Source organism: Cenococcum geophilum (genome assembly GCF_001692895.1).
Source record: "Cenococcum geophilum 1.58 unplaced genomic scaffold K441scaffold_45, whole genome shotgun sequence".
In the NCBI taxonomy this organism is placed as follows: domain Eukaryota; kingdom Fungi; phylum Ascomycota; class Dothideomycetes; order Gloniales; family Gloniaceae; genus Cenococcum; species Cenococcum geophilum.
This window is the reverse complement of record NW_027137603.1, coordinates 288,828-311,996: the sequence shown is the minus strand read 5'-3', so window position 1 is coordinate 311,996 and position 23,169 is coordinate 288,828. Positions and strand designations below refer to the sequence as shown.

Here is a 23,169-nt window from a genome sequence, read left to right as displayed (position 1 = left end):
TAACGCCCTTAATAACTACTATACTGCCTACCTTAATAACGTCCTTGTCTTTTTTAAAATACGCGCTAAGTATACTAAGTATATAAATAAAGTTATCTAAAGACTTGGTAATGCTAGACTTTAGATTAATATTAATAAGTTTAAGTTCTACCCTACTAAAACAAAATACCTTAGCTTAATAATCTTAACTAATAGTATAACTATAGACCCTAAGAAAGTATAGGCCTTATAGGAATAGAAGGACCTAATATTAATTAAAGAACTATAATAATTTCTCGGCTTCGCGAAGTTCTACTAATAATTTATCTAAGGCTACTTTGCCGTTACTATACCTATAATAAAACTCCTAAAGAAGGATATTAGATAGCTATAGGGACCAAAATAAGCTAAATCGTTTAAGGCCCTTAAGGGAGCCTTTACTTTAGTACTAGTACTAGCATACTATAACTATATAAAGAAAATAGTGGTAGAGATAGATATATTAAATTAGGCTTTTAGTGAAGTCCTTTCCTAATATAATAATAATGGTAAATTAAGACTGGTTATATTCTTCTTTATAAAGTACTTTACGCTAGAGTATAACTATAAGATCTATAATAAAGAACTCTTAGCTATTATTAAGGCTTTAGAGGAATAGCGTCCTAAGCTGCAAGGGACTAAGGAGCTGTTTAAAATTATTACCGACCATAAGAACCTATAGACGTTTATAATTACTAAGTAGCTAAATTAGCGCTAAGTCTAGTAGGCAGAGTTTCTTTTATAGTTTAACTTTATAATTATATATAGACTTAGTAGTAAAGCTACGCTCCCTAATGCCCTAAGCTAGCTACTAGGAATAAGGCCTAAGGACGCTAATAATAAACGCCTCCGCTACTAAGCCTAAGTTATTATACCACCCTAAAAAGTTAACCCTATAATCTTAGAAGAATTACTATATAAGTCCCACAACTTTAATAACGCGGAGTTTATAGCCGCTCTAGACCCTAAAATAGCCGAAAAGTTACTAAATAAGTTAATTTAGCTAGGATACTAGGAAAATGAACTTGTAAAAGATATAGTGGCGGCCCTATATAATTAGAAAGCTCGCTGTTAGCTAAAGAAGATTAGGAAATTACTCTATTATAATAAGTTAGAATATAGTATTGTTAATAAACAGATCTACTTTTACTAATATCTCTTTATCCCTAACGCCCTAAACCTTTACCTAAAAGTTACCTATTACTTTTATAGTAGCGGCCTCGCTAGTTACCCTAGCTAGGTTAAGACTTTTAACCTTTTAAACTAAATATACTGGTAGCTAGAAATCTCCTAGTTTATAGCTACCTTTGTTAAAAACTATGCCCTATACTTTTATACTAAGACCCCCTGTTCTATCCCACCTAGTTTTTTTAAAGATACTAAAATTACCTATCCACCTATAGACTAATATCTTAATTAACTATATTATAACGCTGCTGGTATACTAACGCTATAGTAAGGTATATAAATATATCCTTATTATTATAGACTGCCTAACTAAAATATAATACCTTATTTTAGTAATAGGACTCTTAATAAAGGAGCTAGTTAATAGCTTTGTTAATAACGTATATAAGCTTTACAGTATACTAAGCACGATTATCTCTAATTACGGTATATAATTTATTAGCGACTTCTAGCAATAACTAAGTAAACGCCTTAAGATAATCTTATAATTAAGCTTAGCCTAACACCTAAAAATAGACGGCTAAACTAAAATTATTAACGCTGCCGTAAATAAATACCTTTATACTTTTGTTAGCTTTATATAAAACAACTAGGTTAACTACCTGCCACTTATTAAGTTTGCTATAAATAACTAAGTTAATAAGAGTATAGGTATCTCCCTGTTTTTTATAAACTATAGCTTTAATCCTTACCTTAGAATTAAGCTAGCTGGCTCCTACCTACTAATACTATTAGCATAAGTAAAGAAGGAGTTCCTCTGCGTATACTCTATAGCTAACCGCTTTAAGCGGATATTAATATAGCTTAAAGTCCTAGCCTAGATTTTATAGTAACGCTATAAAGATAATACTAATACCTATAGGGATAAGAGCGTGTTATTTTACGAAGGCGATATAGTTATAGTTAGCTTAGAAAATATAAAGATAAATAAACCTAAAAAAAAATAGGATAATAAATAGGACGGCCTGTACCCCGTACTCGCAGTATACTAAGGGGTAGTTATAGTAGACCTCCTAGACTATATTTAAGTAAATAAATCCTTTTATATATCTAAGGTCCGCCTTTAGGCTGTTAAAGAGATCCTTAGCTAAGCAAATATTAATACTATAAAGCGCCGTAATATATAAGGACGAGTAGTAGAGAGAGATAATAACGGTAATATAGAAGATAAATAGAAGTTTAAGAAAATCCTTAATATATATAACGAAGACCCCTACGGCCTAACTTATAAGATTAAATAGAAATATTATAAAGATATAACCTAGCAGCTAGAGGAAGACCTAAAGGGTTATAAATAAGCTATATAGCGCTTTTATAAGCAACACCCTAAAAAGCTAAAACCCCTAAACTAGGTATAAGATAAGGAAAAGTTACGCTAAGGTTGCGGCCGATTACCGTATTAAAATTTGTAGTAGTTAAGATGTTATAGAACTTTAACTAGCAGTTAAAGTTATCTAATTGGCTAAATTCTTACTAAGAAACGCCACGCGGACCGATTTAGGTAGCGGTATAAAGTTCTGCCGACCTTACTTACTAAACTAACTAATTAGGATTTTCTATGCCCAGTATAGAAAATCGCTATTAGCTTAGTTAAGGGCGGTAAGTAAAGCTAATATCTTTACGGTAAGAAATAGGCAACCCCGTATACTGCCTATTTTTAAGTTATTTATTTAGTTTAGGGACTAAACTATTTGTAACCGACTACGGGTGCTGCCGAGACAGCCTTAACACCACCCTATATATTGATCGCAGATCAATATTGCTTGCAGATTACTGTTCCTATTTTAGCTACCATTTTATATATATATACCTCTTGATTTCCATAAATTTACAATTAAGTTGCTTATTTAATTCCCACACTATAAAGCTTATACTATTTAGGGGAAAGGAGTACTGTTACGGCACTAACCTAATATATACTATTTTATACTGTCTTATACTATTTCCTACTATTAGCTAGCCCACTACTAGTGACTTAGCGGCTGGCCCTACTATTTATATACAATACCCCCTTTCTACCTTCTTTCCTTATACTATAACGTAGTTATTTAGTTTACTTTATTATAGCACTATAACAGTATAACTTATTTAGTCGTTAGCAGTACCTATAATTACGGTTAGCCTACTTACTATAGATAGCCCGCCTAGCGGTAGCTATACACTTAGTGTAGTAGAGGTAAATTAGTTCTAGTAGGGCTAGGGAAGCGGCTTATAAGCGGCGTAGGAGCTTTAACGGCGCCTAGTAGGGTTAGCGACAGCTATAAGCTAGTATAAAGAATACTTATAGAAGGCTTACAAGTAGGCGAACTAGCGGCTTAGCGCTTGCAATTTATAATTAATTAGAAATTATAAAGAAGGCGAGTTATAGGCTAAATAAATTAAATTAAAATTAGAAGGGAAATCTAATATCCTACCTAGGTAGGAACTTCTACCTTTATAGATCTCTATAGGGTCCTAGCGTCTTATTATCCTATTATTCTATTATCCTATTATCCTATTGTCTAATTTATATAAAATTTATTAAACACTTTTTATTTAGTAAAAAATAAGATGGAGACTACGCATTAGGAAATGGAGGCTTCCTTTATAAGTAAGGCGCCCTCGCTTATTAACCCCGGCTAAGCCAAGACTGCCCCTCGACCTTAACTATAAAAGGCCATTTCTCTTACTGCTTTTCCTCTTATCTTCCATCTTTCCTTTCTCCTAACGCTGCGCCTCCTCCTCTTGTCAGATAACTCATATAGAGCTATTCATTGATGAAATGGGTTAATTGATTGATAATCTTGACTTGAGGTTTATTTTGTGATCTAGGGCCCTTGAGCTACGATGAAGAGATTTACAATGCAGGTGCCCCGTGCACGTAACTCGTGCACGGTCTACGCGTGCGTACAGGTCGGCCAGACCACGCTAAAAGGTCGGCCCGATAGGCGAAACCTCCGCCCGCCACACCAAACCCCACCCTTCCCCTCCCAACCTGACCCTACCATCCACCCTATCTTTTCTTATATATCTATCTTAAATCTATTATAAAAAAAATTTATATAATAATTATTACCTTAAAGAGCTATATAAGCTATTTATAGCTTATTTTATAGTAATTTTAATAGTTTAAGCTATTTATAAAGCCTATTTAAACTAAAATAAAATCCTATAAAGGTAAATAATAAGTTTTTTCTAATATATTTAAAACATGTTTCTAATACGTTTAGAATATATTTATAACTAGTTATAAACCTATTCTAGCTATATATAATTAAAATATATTAAGAATTATTATTAAATATAATTTTAGTAGTTTAAGCTACTTTATATATATAAATAAGGCTTAAATATAAATATAAATATAAATATATTTATTATTATATACTAGCTTTTATTACTTTTAATAATAATAATAATTATATATATATATATATATTAAAACTATTTACTCTCTTTATATTAGATCTTATATTTTATAAAAACTATTATAAATTCTAAGGGTATTTATAATATTTTTTACCCTTTATATTTAAAAGAACTAATATTATTAGCTTAAATATATATATTTATACTTATTAAATTAATATAATAAATATAACAAAAGGAACTTTAAATTATATATATTTAAAAATAGATTAGAATATATTTAAAACTAAATTAGAACTAGATTAGAACTAGATTAGAACTAGATTAGAACTAAATTAGAATATATTTTAAATTAGATTAAAATATATTAGGAACTTAATTTACTTTTATAGCTATATTTAACTCTAATATACTATTTTATAGCTTAAATTTTTTTTATTTTATTTATTACTAAAAGGAAGTATTTTAAATTAGAATATATAGTAAATATATTCTAAATATATTCTAAATATATTCTAAATATGTTCTAAATATGTTCTAAATATATTCTAAACATATTCTAAACATATTCTAGCTAGTTATTTATAATAATTAATTTTAATTAAGAGGTAAGTTATATAGTAGGATAAGCGATTTAGGCTTAGTTAACTATATAATTTTATATTTTAAGTTAAGGCTACCCTATATAGGGATTATATATTAGCGCTTATAGTAGGCTAACCTTTTAACGTAGTCTAGCCGACTTATAACTATACTATTTACTTACTTTATATTAGACCTTATATCTTTTAAAAAAATAAAAAAAAATTTAAAGGTATTTATAAATTTTTATTTTTTACCCTTTATATTTAAAGAACTAATATTATTAGCTTAGGAATATATATTTAGCTAGTTTATATTATATTTAAATATTATAAACTTATTTATATATACTTTTTAAATAAATATAATAAATATAACTGTTAGTATTACCTAGGGGGGTACTGTAATTGCAATATAAGGTAACTAGTTCTTGATTTATTTGTGTTTATCTCGTCTACTAAAGGAGAAAGAAAGGGGTAGTAAAGGTTGGGCTATCTATCGGGCCGTAGGTAGTTAGGTGACCTACGCTACGCTATATAGCCCCTACCGCATACGCTCTGCGTATAGCATTATTTACAACCTCTACTTATATAGATAATAACTTTTATTTAGTACCTAAAGAGCTTAAATAATTCTTAGTTAAAAATATAATAAAAGAACTTTAGATTATATATATTTAAAACTAAATTAAAAAGTACCTAAAATTAGATTAAAATATATTAGAAACTTAATTAAATTTTATAGCTATATTTATCTCTAAGATACTATTTTATAGGCCTAAAAAAATTATTTAAATTAGAATATATATTAAATATATTCTAAATACGTTCTAGATATATTCTAAATACATTCTAAATACGTTCTAAATATATTTTAAATATATTCTAAATACGTTCTAAATACGTTCTAAATATATTATAACTAGTTACTTATAATAATAAAATTTAATTAGGAGGTAAGTTGTGTGGTAGAATAAGCGATTTGGGCTTGGTTAACTATACGACTTTATATTTTAAGCTAGGGCTACCCTATATAGGGATTATGCATTAGCGCTTATAGTAGGCCGACTTTTTAGTATAGTCTAGCCGACTTATAACCACACCCCACCCTGCCTCTTTTAATTTAACCTTACCTTCTACCTTATCTTTTCTTATATATATATCTTAAAAATATTATAAAATATTTTTTAATATAATAATTATTACCTTAAAGAGCTATATAAGCTATTTATAGCCTATTTTATAGTAATTTTAATAGTTTAAGCTATTTATAAAGCCTATTTAAAAAATCCTATAAAGGTAAATAATAAGTTTTTTCTAATATATTTAAAACATATTTCTAATATATTTAAAATATATTTATAATTAATTATAAACCTATTCTAGCTATATATAATTAAAATATATTAAAAATTATTATTAAATATAATTTTAGTAAACAATTAGACGGTAAGCCTGCATTAGGAAATAGAGCCTCCCCGTTTAGGTAATCCGCGCCTCGCTTACGACTTTCGCGCTACACCCCAACTAGCAATCTTCCTTAACAACCAACCATAAAAGGCCCTCCCTTCGCCGTCTTTTATCCTCCATCCTTCCTAACTTTTTCTCTCTACTCTCTCCCTTCCCCCCTCGCTCTTCTTCCGTCCGTCCCAGCCGCCCCCTCTATTACGCCCCAATCATCTATTATAAGGCTTTTTTTTTTTTTTCAAACTCTACTACAGCACATGCACTATCCCTAACTCTACTTCCGTTAATCTATTCCTCCCTATTGTCTTATTTCTATATAGACTATACCGTCTACTTCCAGGCACCCTAAACCGCTACTAAAGAAGCCGCTTCTAGACTTATCCCCACAAGTAGTTCATAAACGCCTCTCCTTCTCTCTTATACACTCTCCCTATCCTTCTCTTATTAACTTTTACTCTTTCCTCTTAGGCGAGTTATAACTGCGGTTAAAGTGGTAATACCTTCTACTAGTCACATAGTTAACGCTAGCCTATACGTTTAGGAACTTATTCTCTACCTTAGGGTTACTAATAGCATTTACTATATACTACCTAATATATATTTTAGCTAAAGAATACATAGCGCTTATACTATTATCTTAGCTCTAATTACCTTATATTACACCCTCTAACTTCGGCCCTTTAGTAGAATACGCTAGCTAATCCGCGCTCTATTATCTATATCTCGCTAGGACTAGATCCCTTAATAATAACGCGGTAAGTCACTAGCATAAGGCATTAATTTTATTCTTATAACCTTTATATTGCCATTATAGCCCCTACAGAATGCTCCGCCTTATATAAAGTGTCTAATATAGCTGTAATATTGCAATATAACCAGCAGGGAGCTAGTGCCTAGAAGTTAGCCAATAATAGCTCAGCAATAGCGCTAGGCGCGCTATAAGACGTAACTAAAGCCCTCTAAGCCAACCATCTAACTAGCGTGGGGCAAGGCCGGCAAGAATTGGTCATTAATGCGTTATCTAACATAGCCTCGTCCTACATAAGGGGTTGGCTAATAATTAAAGAATTAGCTAGCGATTAGCGGTTTCATTTAAAGCGATATAGATCCTTAATTAGCTAAAAGATATAGACGGCAGGTTATAACGTAGATAGGCATACTAAGATATAGAGAACGGTTTAGAGGGTTTCTTATAATATTTGCTAGCTAATCGCCTAGGGAGCTATATATACTCTTATTACAATAGAGCCTCCGCAGCACCTATAAGTACAATATACAATTATCTTAGAGACGCTAAAGGCAATAGGACTTTAAGCTAGTCCTTACTACCCCTAATACAGGCAGCTCCCTTACACTGCCCCCTACGACTAAGCTTTTACGCTAGGATATGGCATTTATATAGGTTCCTTACGATCCTACCTTAGGCGGCGTTATTAGCAGCAGTATATAAAGTAATACTCCTTAGCTCAGAAAGGTAGCCATATATTTTAACCTCTAGACTAGCTCTTATCCTTACAACCAAAAAAGCCAGTAGATCTTAGTACTAAAATAGCCTTCTCTTTTAGCACTCTTTTACTTACCCCTTTACTTCCTCCTATAAAATATATTCCTTATATTCCTCTAACACTTAAGCCTAAAACGAAATCTAAGGCTAAGCCTAAGGCGAAGCCTAAAATAATAGAACCTAACCTTAGTAAAGCTAGCTCCCCCAAATATAATAGAGAGTAGGCTAATATTAACAACTTCTTAACTAATCTACCAGACTTTAAAGCGTTGCGTTCTCTAAATCTAGGACTACTGGTTCCAGTAAAAGCTATTAATCCTTTAGGTTCGCTATATTAAGGTATTATCTGCGTCTCAAATAGTATAAGATAATAGATATTGGCTAATACATACGTATAGACGGCGAAGGTGGTTTCAGCCCCATTCCTTCGCAAATACCACAGAGTTACTAGCCTAGCTAGGAAGGGGCTAACCAGGCTATAGGCGTTAAGGAGATAAACTTGGCCATAAATAGGTTATTTAATAGAAGCAGTCTAGGTAGATATATTAATAGCATTACGGCTTTTATTTACTAATTAATAATAAAATTTCCTTTATTTCTAGAGGACGATATAGCTAGAGTAAGCTATAGCATAGGGGATATCTAATCCGGTGGCGGGTCGCCAGAATATTAGAATAACGGTCTAAACGTAGCTAGTATACACGCCCCCTCTATAGAGAATACCGGAGGCGTATATAACAGTAAGTAATCTTCCTACAGACTTATAGAGTCCCTATTTTAACGTATTTAAAAATAGTCTACTAAAGCGGGACGAACCTCTCTATAAGGATCTAGGTATAATGAGTCGGCCATCTATAACACATAAGCGGAAGCGCACTTTATCCACTAATACGGCTATCTCCTCCATAAAAGTACTAGACTTAACCTTAGAACCGGTTCTAGAAGACTCTTATTTAGCAAAGCGGCGAAGGTCGGCCTAGCTATAGGCAGAGAGCCTTATATCTAGTCCTGTATATATACTAAAGTTAACGCCGCCGCCGGGCCGCGGTAGCTTAATTTCGCCTCTTAGAACTAGTAATAATCCAAATGCTAAAAACCTAGACGGTGGCAGTAAAGACAATAACGCTAATATCCTAGACTTACCTCAAAGCAATATCCTTAATTTAGTAAACGGCGGGGATAGTAAATACTAAGGGCATAGGCTAGATACGGGGCCGCTAGAGCCCTTAAGCTAATTAGTCTCTCTATATAGACGAACGGAGGGCGATTAATACATTAGTAAGGATATATATACGGGTAAAGATAAAAGCAATAGTAGCGATGGTAAGGTTAGGGAAAGCGGTAAGGATAACCCTAATGGCGACTAGGAGGTGTCCCGTAGGGCTAGTGTAGCAACTTTATAGCAATATAAATGTAGCAATTATCTATTCTAGGATAAGCGGCGCGGTCCAATAGAAATAAGTCTTAAACGGCTTAACGGGAGCATAAGGCCCATAAGAAAATTATAACATCTAAAGTTATCACCAGTACGCCGCCACTTTAGATCTAAAGCAGATATTATAACTTAGTCTGCCTCCCTTTAAACATCCTCTTTAGGAGCGAAGGTAGTATATAACTATACTATTAACTATAGACAGAGTGACTATGCGGACTATTAGCTAACCAATATTACCCTTTACTAGGTGCCAGAATGCACAATATTAGTAATGGCGATTGTCTATTAAAATAAGATAACGTTAAAGTTATCTTTAAAACCGTTAACAATTATATATAACTTACTCGGTAACGTAGGGCAACTTATCTACATAACGCAGTTAACGTCAAATTTATAGCTATTAGTGGGCTATTAGTATAATAATGTACTAAACGTATACGCTAGTCCGAGCTTAACACAGCAAAGCAGTAACTATACCGCCAGTAAAACTAATACGCGTAGTCCGCACGGCAAAGGTGCTAATAATAATGCTATTAGTCTAGACGACGACGAGGACAACAACGACAGAGACAATGATTTTGGGAATGGCAGCCAAAGCTTAGGCAGCGAAAGCTTAGGCGGTAGTAATTCTAATACTAGCGCCGCCGACAACGGGCGGCTCTATAGAGAGCATAGGCGCGTATAAGTCCGAACACGTCGGCCGTGGCTAAAGTTAGATAATTGGCGCTTACTCGCGTACAAGAATAAGATAGGTATAAAGTAGGACGATATATTTAGTCGCTTCCCAGATCGGACGCTAGGTGTAGTATGGGCGCACTAGCATATATTATAAGGGAAGTAATTTATTAAGGCCGCTGCAATATCCTTAGGATCTCCCAAACCGTTCTTATAGAGTAAGGTTTATTACAACTATAGCACTTTATCCTATTTACTACTGGATTCCCTTACTATTTTGTCTATAGAATTATATACACTATACTAATATTAAGAAATAATTCCAATCTCCCTAAAGGAGTTAGTCTCTGGAATTTCTCCTTCTCTTTATTATCTAATTTTGTCTAAAGCGGCGAAGTTTTATAACATTATAGAAAATTTAGAGACCTAGCCTATAATCTTCTCAATATACTTATCCTATTCTTTTTATATATAGCTAGTTAAAACGAAGTATAAAGAGTTAAAACAATTAAAAGCATTTAGATTGGAAATAACAGCCTTAATGCCAATTAGATACCAGCTCTACTTAATAAAAGTTCTCCTTCCGCTCTAGAAACACTAAAGAAAAGCCTAGGCTTAGAAGACCATCTGCTATTGCGCGCAAATTTATATAAGGTTACCACCTTAGTCAGTACTTCTAATTAGACCTATTAGGGATCCTAAGCTAAGCCGATACTATAACTAAATATATATAAGCAAGCTGAGGTTAACCTGTAGCTTGCGCCTATAGCTTACGGTATATATAACTGGTATTTCTTATAACCTTAAGGCTAAGCCCCACGCGGTTTAGAATGGTAAAAATACCTAACCCGACGCTATTAAGCTTAAAGAATGCTATAGGCTATTTAGTATACTACCTTAAGTTTTAAGGCAGCGTTAACAGAGCCTTAGTAAAGCCTCCTATCCTTTAACCGCATAGGCACGAAGCCAAAGCCTAGAGCTACCTCCACCGCCGCCTCTAAGCATCTCCAATAACGCGTTTAATCTGCGACTTCTTAAGGCGCAACTTATAGTAGACCGCATTAGCTATAACAAACTGCTTATAGCATTTAATAGACCACATCGTCTCCTAACCACGTCCGTCCTGTCTTTAAGCTCGCTGTTATCTACCCTATTTTACAATCGCGCCTCCCCATTACGGACTAACGTGCCTCGCTACCTTCTTTGAGCCACTTCGCTGCCATAACTATATTCCCTAATACGGTTTTAGTAATAATATCCCTCTCTTAACCCTTTTATAGAAGAATTATACCCTCTAGTAATAAACAGCTACTTGTATAAGCTATACAAGTTATATTAACTTAGGACCGCCCCTACTCCTTTACCGCACAACTAAAAAATAACCGCTATTAGATTCCTAACCGGGTTTAATATAACGAACTACCTTAGCTCCGGACTTACGAGCATAGTATACCTAGACTCCTCCTTTAATACTGTTATTAAATATCCTTACTAAGTAGAAGAAGAGCCCACTATTAAAGTTAAGAGACGGATCTATAAGCGGTTTTAGTAACACAGCGGGCATAAAGGTCTGCTAAAGTTTTATAGTACCTTTAAATCCGGCATCTAGCTAGAATATATAAGTAAAAATAGACTCCGCTAATATATCTAAACCTATAAAGTTTATACTAAGTAACGCCTTTAATAGGCTTAACAAGTTACTAGTGCACTTGCCTTTATTTATTTAATAAATGTTATTTATATAGATCTAACATACGGCAATATTTCCTTAGACGACAGCCTATACGCAAAGCTCCTTAACTTTAGTAGCTCCTTATTAGATAGCTCTAAGCCATTTATTATAGTGACTGCGAGCTATAAATATCCTAAAGCCGACCTAAAATTAACTTAGGCGGACCTGTTTGCCCTTAGCTCTACCCTATACGAAATCTAAATAGGCAAACCTCTATACTTTAAGCTTGGGCTTAAAGAGATAGAAATTACCAATTTGTTTAAACAATCTAAGTTTCCTAAGATAAAAAGTCTAGGACTAATAGGCGACATTATTATAGGGTGCTGGTAAGGCAGGTTTATAAGTGCAGATAATATTTTTAAAGGTATACCACTTATTAATCTCCCTTAACTGTTATATACTAACGCCGTTTAGCTATTAACTTCTATAATAGAACCTATCCCTTCGCTCCTCCCCTCCTTAAGACAACTATTGCAGTTTTAGTTCTTAGCTTACTCATATTCCTTACCTATAGATTAGTAAGGCGATAATAAATTAGGAGGATAGGGTTATATAATAAGCGCAGAGCGGGTATTTCCTAGGCTTCTTAGAACTGCCAAAGGTAATTATTTATCCATTTACCCCTTTAGCCGGTGTGGGATTGTTACAAGGGCCGGTTACCGCACTGCCATCCTAGCAGTAATCGTATAATTATTTAGGGAAGGTATGGTTCTGCTTATATTTAGAGTATAAGTAGGGGTTATTAACATAGGTATACATTTTGCTTAAGTTAAGGTGCGTCTCTATACTTAGGGACGGACGTTAGACGAGCTAAGTTAGCCATCTTATACCTAAGAGCATTAGCTACAACAACACGCCCCTAGCCAGCTCTCAACGCTAATAATACGGAGCGCCCGTATTGGTTAGCTAGGACATAGCATGCATTAAGTATCTGCAGGTCGCTAGATTTTAGAGATGCGATCACTACGTACATTAGTGGCTGCCTAGAAAACCCCACTAGTTAACGTACGTCAATAGCGCGTCTTTAAACAAGGGCAGGAGGGCATAGTCAGATTTTATTAATCGTATAATAAGCTAGTGCGTTAAATTAGGCCGCTCTAAGTGCACTTTATAGTCCTGTTAACCCTTCTCCCATAAGTGCACTTAGCTTATTACCCACGCGCCACTAATAAGGCCATTACTAACTTCCTATAGCTGTTAGGGCTGTAGCAGGTACTAGGATCACAGGAATCTCCAAAAGGTAAAACTAAAAGCCACCCTATATTAACCAATTCCGCAAGGCTTAGCTAGACCCCAGTCCTACTAGTAATAAAATTTTACAGACGCTTAGAGTGCTAGGGGAATACTCTTAAAGCTAGCGGGATATAATTACTCTATTAGTCGTAAATCTCTACTATTATTACGGCATACCTAGCGATAATACCCCTTTAAATAAATTAAATAAAAGTTATATTACACATTCAGCTATAACGGGGGGAGATGATCCATTAACCACCGCTATATTATTACTAAGTTATATCTAAGAGCTTCTTAAGGCCTGTAGTATATCTAAATTCCATATCTTAATATCTCTATCCTTCCTATAATATTTTCTTAATAAATATCTCTTATTAGGTCTTACCTTAAACGAGGTTAAGTAGTATCTCCTTTAAATATTAAACTTTCTCTGGATTATTATAAGCGTTACAGTAATTAATAAGGTTTTAGAAAGCCTTATCTTCTTTATTATCCGTTATAAACCTATTATCTTTAAAATAAGAGTAAATAATATCGCGTTATCTCTCGAATTCCTTCTTTTAGTCGTCGCTAATTTTACTCTATTTTAGCGTTAAAAGCTAGATTAGCTACAATATATAAAGCTACAAAAACTTACATATAAAGGCTGGCAATTATTCTATATATTATATACGGAACATATTACTAGGGACACGATTTTATAGATATTAGAAATACTAGGGGAGTGTTCTTAGAGCCAAGCATATAACTATCTTCAATTAACTATATACCGTATCCTTAACCTTAACTTAAACAAACTAAAAGACTAAAAATGTTAAAGAGTGAAGAGATTCGTGCGAAAGTATGCGTAGGTCTAAAATCAGAGGCTTTAAATAACTTAGAAAACGAGAATAGAACGCTAATTGCCTATAAAAAAATTTATTAGCAAGATATTACAGGTATAAAGGCGTTTAGATAGCTAAGCTAGCAAGTACTAGAGTGCTAGATCATACTAATATCCTCCTAACTTTAAGCTAAGTAATAGGCTTAAAGTACGGGGCTATATGCTGGGGCCTAGGTCTGGGTCCTAGTTATATACAGGAGCTAGTGCGACTTATCTTTAGTTAACCGTGTCTTAATAGATATAAGGAGATAGTGCGCGGGCTATTATGTTTATGGTATTTGTCTAGGAAGCGTATCTTTACGTAGGGATAGAAGGCAAAAATCTTATTATAAACTTACTTTAACTAATATTTAAGAGTAAAATAAGGGGACCGGACTGGACTAGACTAGACTAGTATAGATAGGAATAGGGTAGGATATAGCCTATTCCGGCCTAACCCCCTTCTAGCTAAGAGAGATCCTTTAATTTAAGCCTATTGCCAATATACCTAATATTGGAGATATTTAATAAATAGCGCACTAGATGAGGCTAAGGCTTTTACCTTCCGCCTTTGCTCTCCCAAAGATGCCTAATTAGTTACCTGCTTACGCTGCCTACTTCTATACAAAACTTATTTATTACCTTATACTTCTTAATATACTGCTTTATTGGTATTATAATGTTTTTTACTTACGTTCTATAAATATTTCTCTACTTAGATGGCGCTACCACTATTCCCCCCATTAGAAGTACCTTATCGTTTAAATACTCCTCCGCTTTATTCCGTTCTAAGTCACTATTAGCGTTCTTATTTAGTTCTATCTAGCGGACTAGGAGCTTTAACTGCCCTAGATCCCCTTCCAGCCGATAGGTTGGTTATTAGCATTTTTGCTATAAACTACACTAAGTTTTTAGGTTCGTGCTGCCACCCTACTAAAGAAAACCACTAAGAAGAATTAGATTTCAGCCCTATAGTGGCTATACAGACGGCTTACAGAGGCCGGCCGGCCAATCTTTTACCTTATGCCCACCTCGGCCAGTGTAATTATTGTTTTATCCTAAGCTAGCGGCACCTTAATATCCCAGCTAAAATTGCACCACCAGTTAGGATGTGCCTTAATAGCACTAGGAAGTTTCCTAATATATACGCTTTTTATTTCGGTTCCAATCTTTCTAATTTACAAGGCACTATACCTGCGAGAGCTAGAAGAGCCCTTCCATATTAAAGCAATATAATTTCTTAAAAGGACAGACTTATAGGGAGCCTTATACACTATAATTATTAGGATTGTCGCAGCGGTAACAAGCATAATTCTCCTATTAGTGGATAGCGTATACTTATTTCTTTTAGTAAGTAAGTCTCTTAGCTTTTCAAGATATCCCACTAATCCAAGCAGGGAGAGTATATTGTGGCCTATATTATAATTAGTGTAAGAGTTTCTATACAAGCCTAAAAGTACTATAGATAAGGAGAAGTATTAAGGCGATTAGGCGCAGAGGGTCTAGTAAGGATAGATTTAGCGCAGAAGATAGCTAAAGTATAGCCATCTAAGGGAGTCATCTGTCTTCGGGGTCGAAGCTATAATTAATTTTTTTAGTTTTCCATTCTCTTTAACTAGACTCCCTTTAGGGATTAAGTCTATAGTAGCGATCTTAAACCTAACCTTCAGTGTATTTAATACCTAAATTATAATTAGGATAGTTCTAAACTGGCCATATATAGGCACTCGTTGCCTACCAGTTCGCCTTATTAAATAAGGGTTAGCCATAAACATCTATAAAAGGGTTAAAAGGCTAAGTAAAAGCTATTATTTATAAACGGTAAGTAAAAGCTACTTATATTAACTAACACTAATACTATAGGCCAGGGCGAGCCACATCTAACGGTCCAGCGCTTAACCCTTAGCTATTAGGCACGTAATATCCGCCCTACCAAAAGTTAAAGGGGTAGCCATTATATAAGTTGGGCATTAATATTTATAGCTAGCATTACTTTAAATAAGGCCTATTTCGCCTTCTCGCGCTATACGCTTTTACTTATATATTCTTTTAAATATTATATGCACTTTATAGTTTGCTATATAGCATATAGGTTATCTTTATTTTAATTAACTTAACTTTTTCAGCTTTGCGCAAACAGCCCCTCTTCTCTAAAATCTTATTAGCCTAATAATACCTCTAAAACTTTAAGGTAAGTTGTATATAAGTAACTTTCCATCCTTATAGCAATTATACAGTTACTTATCCTATAGGCAGCACTTTTAGTAAGCATATATACGTTCTCGCCTCCTCCTTTTTAGAGGATATCCTTAACTAAGCCCTCCCCTTAGTAGAAGACGCATTCTTATATATAAACACTTCTTCCCCTTAACTAGGCCCTATAATTATCACCTTAAGACATTACTACAGGATTTTACCAAGCGCGCGCCAAGAGACCTGCCCCCTTATTAAATCTTATACGCTATTAACAAAGACCTTAATCTAATCTTAGACGGCCTTTATATAATAGGGCACTATTTTCCAAATATATATTGTCCTGCCTCACGCTAGACTATATAAGGGCCCTAATTATAGCTAGGATAAGTCAAATAATACTGGTTAATAATATCGCGTAAGATGATTATAAGCTTAAGGAGAAGGCTATATAATTAGTAAGATAATTACAGGGCTTACAGGAATATATTTTTGCTAAATACTATCTAGTCTAAAGTAGATCTTATTATAGACCCCGAGACAATTAGTACAGACTTATTGGTTTACGCAATCCTTATTAAGAAACACAGCGCCAGTAGGGCTATTAAAGTCTTTAGTAACCTGATAAGGAACATAGTCACAGGTCCAAATAAGGGTGCTAGTTTTATTATTGTTATTATAAGGCCTAGTGAAACTTATAGGCTATTTAGTAGTCCTTCTATCCAGTACTTTCGCCGCTATAGTTCTTAAAGTAAGCATATATTAAAGTAACGCCTTACTCAATTAAAGAGAGAATTCCACTTTTACACTTAATCTAAGAGTTAGTTCCAAGTTAATGTTAATAGATAGTAACGGCACACCAATATACAGATATATTATTTGTAAGTTTAGGTAGCTAGCCTCATATTACTATAGGAAGCTAAGGAGATCTGTAAATTTAAGGTTTAAAACTAATATAGCGTTAGAACGAGAATCTAATAAGGCATCTACCTTTAAATAAGCCATTATTAAAGTTTAGGGACGAGGTTTCTAAACCATTTATCTTTCGCATATCCAATATAAGAGCGCTTTCTTTTTACGCTAAGTCTTACTCTACTACAAATAAGTAACTAGTTATTAAGAGTGGAAGAGTTATATATACCTAGTGTTTAGTATATAACCTAGGCATATATAGTTTACGGAGTCTAAGTAGGTAGAGTACTCCCTAGGTTTAGATCTGTATTAAGGCCTAGTAAGTAACTCTCTAACAAAGGAGCATATGTGCTTTGCGATAGGCCTTACTCTATTAAGAATTAGTAATAAAGTTATTTAAGATAAAAGAGTTTGTCTACTAGTAGCGAGAGTAATCTCTAAAAACTAACGTTTCTAAGATAAGGAAATTAAGGTACTAACCAAATTAGCCTTATAAAGTTCCGTTATAGCCACTATTAGTCCTTATAAGCGCAAGGCAGACTTCTACTAACTTTAAAGTTTTAGAAGGAGGCCCTTTAGCGTTATTTTATATAACTTTAAGATAGGTGCTACTAAGATGCATAATAGGAACACTTTAGGTCCTACGCCTAGGAAAACATCTATTAAAAAAGTGCGTACTTATAGCCTCTTACTATAACTTTATTTTAACCGCTTCGCTAAGGATACTATATCCTCTTATAGTAAATTATAACACGATCTAAACGCATTAATTTGGTATAAGAGTAATAGGTACATATCATTATTAAATATCGCTCTCTTTTTCTTAAGTTATTTAATTAACTAGTTATTTAATTTAATAGACTTTAAGGATATAGCAGAATTAAAAACAAACGGATAAGGCTAGAATGGGATAGGAGCTAATAGGAGCGGAGCGGATAAGATAAGGAAAGAATAACACTAAGGTAGGACAAAAATACGACTAAACCGGACTAGACTAGACCATATAGCGGGAACCCAAGTTTAGACCAATTGCGGCTGCATCCCGATACAACGATTCCCATTGCTTAACAGCGCACCTACTCCATTCTACACGTATATCTCTCTAGAATCCTTAGCCTAATTTAGTAGCTTAAAGTGCGGAGTAGTATGGGGCTTAGTAATGTCGCTTATATTTAATAGGGGCTTATTTAAATCTTCTCTTGTTTAAAAGGCGCACCTAATGCTATATACGTATCTCTTTCCCTTCGATTTATAATATCTACCTTCACTACTATATATAAACCAATGCAGTTATATCAGTTTTAGCGCGACTCTAATAGTTGGAATAAGAATCCCGCATATAAGCCCTCGCGATATCTCCGCAGCAATAGTAAGAATATAACCGCGGCGTAAGCTCCGCTAAGCTCCTAAATATAGGGCTTAGCTCTGTTTCTATAGTTAAGGCAAAATTATATAATATTTACTTGGTCCTCTACTATATCGGAACTAATGTTAATATATATAATATGGCGTCTCCTAGAATAAATAGGGGAAAGCATTTACATGGCATATTATATTACTAGGTATAAAGAGGGCGGATCTTATTTAAGAATTAATACCATTAATTTTCTCTACACTTAGCTCCTTACTCTATACACTTAGCTTATTACCAATTTTATACTTTAATTTAGCACTACATTACTAAAGCTTTGTAAAGCAATAATGTTAAACTAGCCTAAGACTATAAAGCCGTATAAGGTGTCTCTAGACACCCCTCTTAGCTACGGAAGTCCGCAAACGCCTCTTTCTAGCCTAGTTATACCGCCCTTAGACCTAGTTACTGTCCTTTATCTTATAGAGCTGCTTAAGGACGTATTAAAGGTAGTAAAAGCAATACCTAGCGCTATAGACTCTCCTAAGGCTACTAAGCCTTAAGCTATAGACAGTTCCTAACCTTAAGAACCAAGAGCCTAAGCTTTAAAGGTAGAGTATAAGATAGTTAATAAAATGTATATCTCTGCTAAACCGAAAGTATAACCCTAGCTGATTTGCCGTACGTAGCTAGGATGATACAACCTCAAAGTATAAGATAGTTAAATCCTCTACAGTACCTTCTAAGGTGGACGCATATAACGAATATATATTTGTTATTCGTATATATATTAGTAAGCACAAAAATAGCTACCGGATTTATATTACTAACGGTAAAATAACAAATAAGAAGACTAAACGTATAACGCACCTTATTAACGTTAAGTCTAAAGGCCTACGGGATATACTTAGGTCCGTTCTATAAGGTATAGATAAAACTTTTCTTAAGGAAGACAAACCTACGGTATAAAACCCTATTTATTAGGCCCTAGATTAGCTGCTAACTTAAGACTAGGTAAAATAGAATATATTATACTACTTCCTTCCCAAGCTAAAAGCTTATAAGGGAGCCCCAGAGAACAGCACCTACCTTAACCTCTTAGTAAACTATATTAGGAATATATATGCCTTAACAAAACAGCGCCTTAAATCACTATAAGATAGCGGAGAAATTACATTTAATCTGCTTTGGACTCTTTTTAAGTCAAATAAATTGGTATATAGGAAATACTATAGCACCAAGAAGTATAGATGCACGAGATTTAACTCGGGTAAGGTGAAAGAGGACGATAAAGGAAATGAATATTTCCGCATTTAAGGTCAGTATCTAAATTTTAATAGCAAAAAATTTAGTAAGGCTGTAACCATAGCTACTATTTAGAAGTTCTAGGGATTAAAGCTAATACACAGCCTTGCATATTTTCCCCTTAAATATTACCCTAACATAAAGAAGGAGAAGCAAGAACTTACTAATAGCGGTTATAAATTTATTTTATTAATAGGGACGCACTACTAATAGTATAAAGGTGAAGCCTTTTATATAGAGAAAGGAAAGCCCTCCAAATTATCTGTTAATGGTTAGATTATAGTTAACCCAGTACTTTTCTAAGAGAATAATCCAAACTACGCCAAACCTAGTATTGATAAGTAGCGAAAATACCAAACCAACGACATTTAGACGATTTGTTTTAACAAACCGGCTAAGAAAAAACTTAATAAAGTTAAAAGTAATAGTAAGGAGCCTACCGAGTTAAAATATAAGGACTTGCTTATTTATAGCCCAACTATATTAGGGTTTAGTCTTAATAATAAGCTCTAGTATAAGTTCCTAGATTTATAAGCTAAGAAGACTATAAAGCTAATTTAATATCCCATAGTGGAGTTTGCTGTTAACAATATTAGCAATATTAAGTGGAATCCCCTCTCCTTTCGGAATCTTGCCATCCCAGAGGACCGGAAGAAGCTTATTTAGGCTCTTGCAGCTTCTTACGCAAATAGGGCTTAGTTTAATAATTTTATACCAGGCAAAGGACGTAATTTAATTATACTACTATAATACGAGCTCCGTTTTACTTTATACTTAGAGAAAACTAATATAGAATATTAGTAGTCCTCCTAGAGTTAGAAAGACCTTAACTATAAAAGGACTTTTAGAAGAGCTATAAAAGCCACTTTACACAGTATACCCTACTTATTTAAACTGCTACTATTTACCTAACTCTTCTAGTTGTCTAGTGGGGACCTAGCCACCAACATAAAGGAGGTTGAAATTCAGCTTTCTTGCGCTTTCCAGCTGGCCAGCTATTAGAATACTATACTTTTATTAGATAAAGCTAACATATTTATAAAGTAACGATTATTAGATTATATAGGCAACAACCTAACTTTAATTTTTCTGCGGAAACTTAAATACTATAAAGGAATTATAATCCTCACTACTAATTGTGTAAAAGACTTTAATAACGTAATGCGAAGCAGAATACGTATAGCTATAAAATACCCTCCCTTAGGCGCTAATACGAGATGGGGCCTTTAGGCCAGTTTCCTAATAAAGGCAGTTACTAGTGGGGCAAGATTTAGTTACAAAGAGCTTAAGGAATTAGCACAACGGAAGCTTAACGGCCGATAGGTAGGAATACTAAAGTCCTAGTAGAGAATTTTTGTGCTAAATTATTCATATTTCGCAGATTAAAAATGCTATAGGAGTAGCCCTTACCTTAGCGCACGAGGAAAAAAAATTGTTATCCTATTAGTATTTGGAAACAGTTCTATAACTAGGTAATAAGTTTAACTATAACTATAAGGGTCTAGGCCAAGTTGGCAATTTAGACACTTACTGCTAAGTGTTTCCCACTTTTTAAGACTTCTAGGCGGCTGCGATTTTGGATATAAATATAGTCGGGTAGTTATATATTAAATCCCTAGTTACGGGCCCAGGTTCTAACGAATATAACTAGATAACTTAAAGTACCTACTGCCCTCCTAAAACCTCAATTGCGGGTAGCTAGTATGTAAATAGCTCCCATTCCTATACGGGATATAAGCCTATATACTTCCTTACTCCTATAATAATAAGGCCTATACGGTAGGTTATAACGTAGGCGAATTTAGGAACGGGAGAACGGGAGCCGTAGAGTATTAGTTCCCGTAGAGAAGTAAAAGACGTAGGTATTAGTTCCTATAAGGAACTAAAAGCTATAAAGAGACGGAGGACGGCGGTACTAATTCCCATAGAGAACTAAAAGCTATAAGAGATTAGTTTCCGTAAGGGAGTGGAAGTTATTACCACTAATTCCTATAGAGAAGTAAAAGCCGTATAGGAATAGAAGCTATAGGGTACGGTTCTTACAGGGCAGTAGAAGATATAGTTACTGTATACAGGAACGGAATTTATAGGGGATTTGTTTCCATAGGGGAGTGGAAAAAGTAGCTAATAGTGCCTAGAGGAACGTTAGTTCTAAAAGGAGTTTAATACCGCCCAAGAAAAAATTAGGTTAGGCTCGTCTTGCCCTCTTATTAGCTAAATTTGCCTAGAGGAACGTCAGTTCTAAAAGGAGTTAAATACCGCCTAAGAAAAAATTAGGTTAAGCTCGTCTTACCCTCTTATTAGTTAAATTTTTTTGCCCTTATTGGTTAAATCTTCTCGCCCTTTTATTTATTAAATTTTCTCGCCCTCTTATTTATTAAATCTTCTTCGCTTTTATTTATTAAATCTTCTTCGCTCTTATTTATTAAATCTTCTTACGCTTTTATTTATTAAATCTTCTTACGCTCTTATTCATTAAATCTCTCGCCCTCTTATTTGTTAAATCTTCTCGCCCTCTTATTAGTTAGCTTTTTACCTCTTTAGGCTAATTAACGTATTCTCTTCAGAATTTCTTCGCGCCGCTAGTATAGTCGGTTAGGAGGTATAGGAGAGGGGATCCTTAAGTGTATTCGCTTATTAAGATCGGCTTATTATTCGCTTAGGTATAAACGTCCTGTCTCCTTTATAAAGTGGATTATAGCTTTGACCGCGCTAATGTCTAGGAAACGCTATAAAACAAGGCTATGGCCGGAGCGGGTCGTCTATCCTCCCTGTTAGCGGTGGCAACGTTAACATTAAGTATAAGCTCGTTTACTCAGCCACTTTACACTGCCCCCCGCGCCACCATCACCCCACTACCTCGTTCCTTTAGGTGCTCTTCTATATACCTAGTAGCCTAACATAGTCCCTTAGTTTTTTAACTGCCCTACCCGTATATATCTTCCTTACGTCTATTTCAATAATTTGCGTACCTAGAGCTCTCTAATAATCCTCTTATGCGTCTTTTACAGCTTAAAGATAACGGCGAATTCGGCCTGCTTGAATTTATTAGCAACATTCCGCGCTTTACTATTCTTTCGCATACCTAGGGAGCAGATCACAAAGAGGTTACATTTAAAGACTTAGTAGACGGTACAGGTAAGAGCAAACCTGGTTACAGCAACATCCGCTTCTATAGGAAGCAAGCTGCTAGTAACGGCCTGCAGTTCTTCTGGGTTGACACCTGCTATATTAATAAATTAAGCAGCGCAGAGCTTTTAGAAGCGATTAACTCTATATTCTACTAGTATTAGGCTGCGACTAGATGCTACGTATATTTGTCGGATGTTTTAGTTAGTAATTTAGCTAAAGATGACGGGTTC

At 34.3% G+C, this 23,169-nt stretch overlaps 2 protein-coding genes across 2 annotated transcripts; both read left to right on the top strand.

The window, feature by feature from the left end:
- Positions 1 to 11,909: 11,909 nt before the first annotated feature.
- On the top strand, positions 11,910 to 12,278 carry K441DRAFT_578404 (uncharacterized protein; the record flags this gene model as incomplete). Its single annotated transcript, XM_067644288.1, has 2 exons — positions 11,910 to 12,059; positions 12,174 to 12,278. Coding segments are annotated over 2 exons (255 nt in total), but the record flags the coding sequence as incomplete, so codon positions are not given.
- Positions 12,279 to 20,875: 8,597 nt separating this feature from the next.
- Positions 20,876 to 21,037, top strand: K441DRAFT_577988 (uncharacterized protein; the record flags this gene model as incomplete). The annotated part of the gene is made up of 1 exon (XM_067644274.1): positions 20,876 to 21,037. A coding segment is annotated over one exon (162 nt), but the record flags the coding sequence as incomplete, so codon positions are not given.
- Positions 21,038 to 23,169: the final 2,132 nt, after the last annotated feature.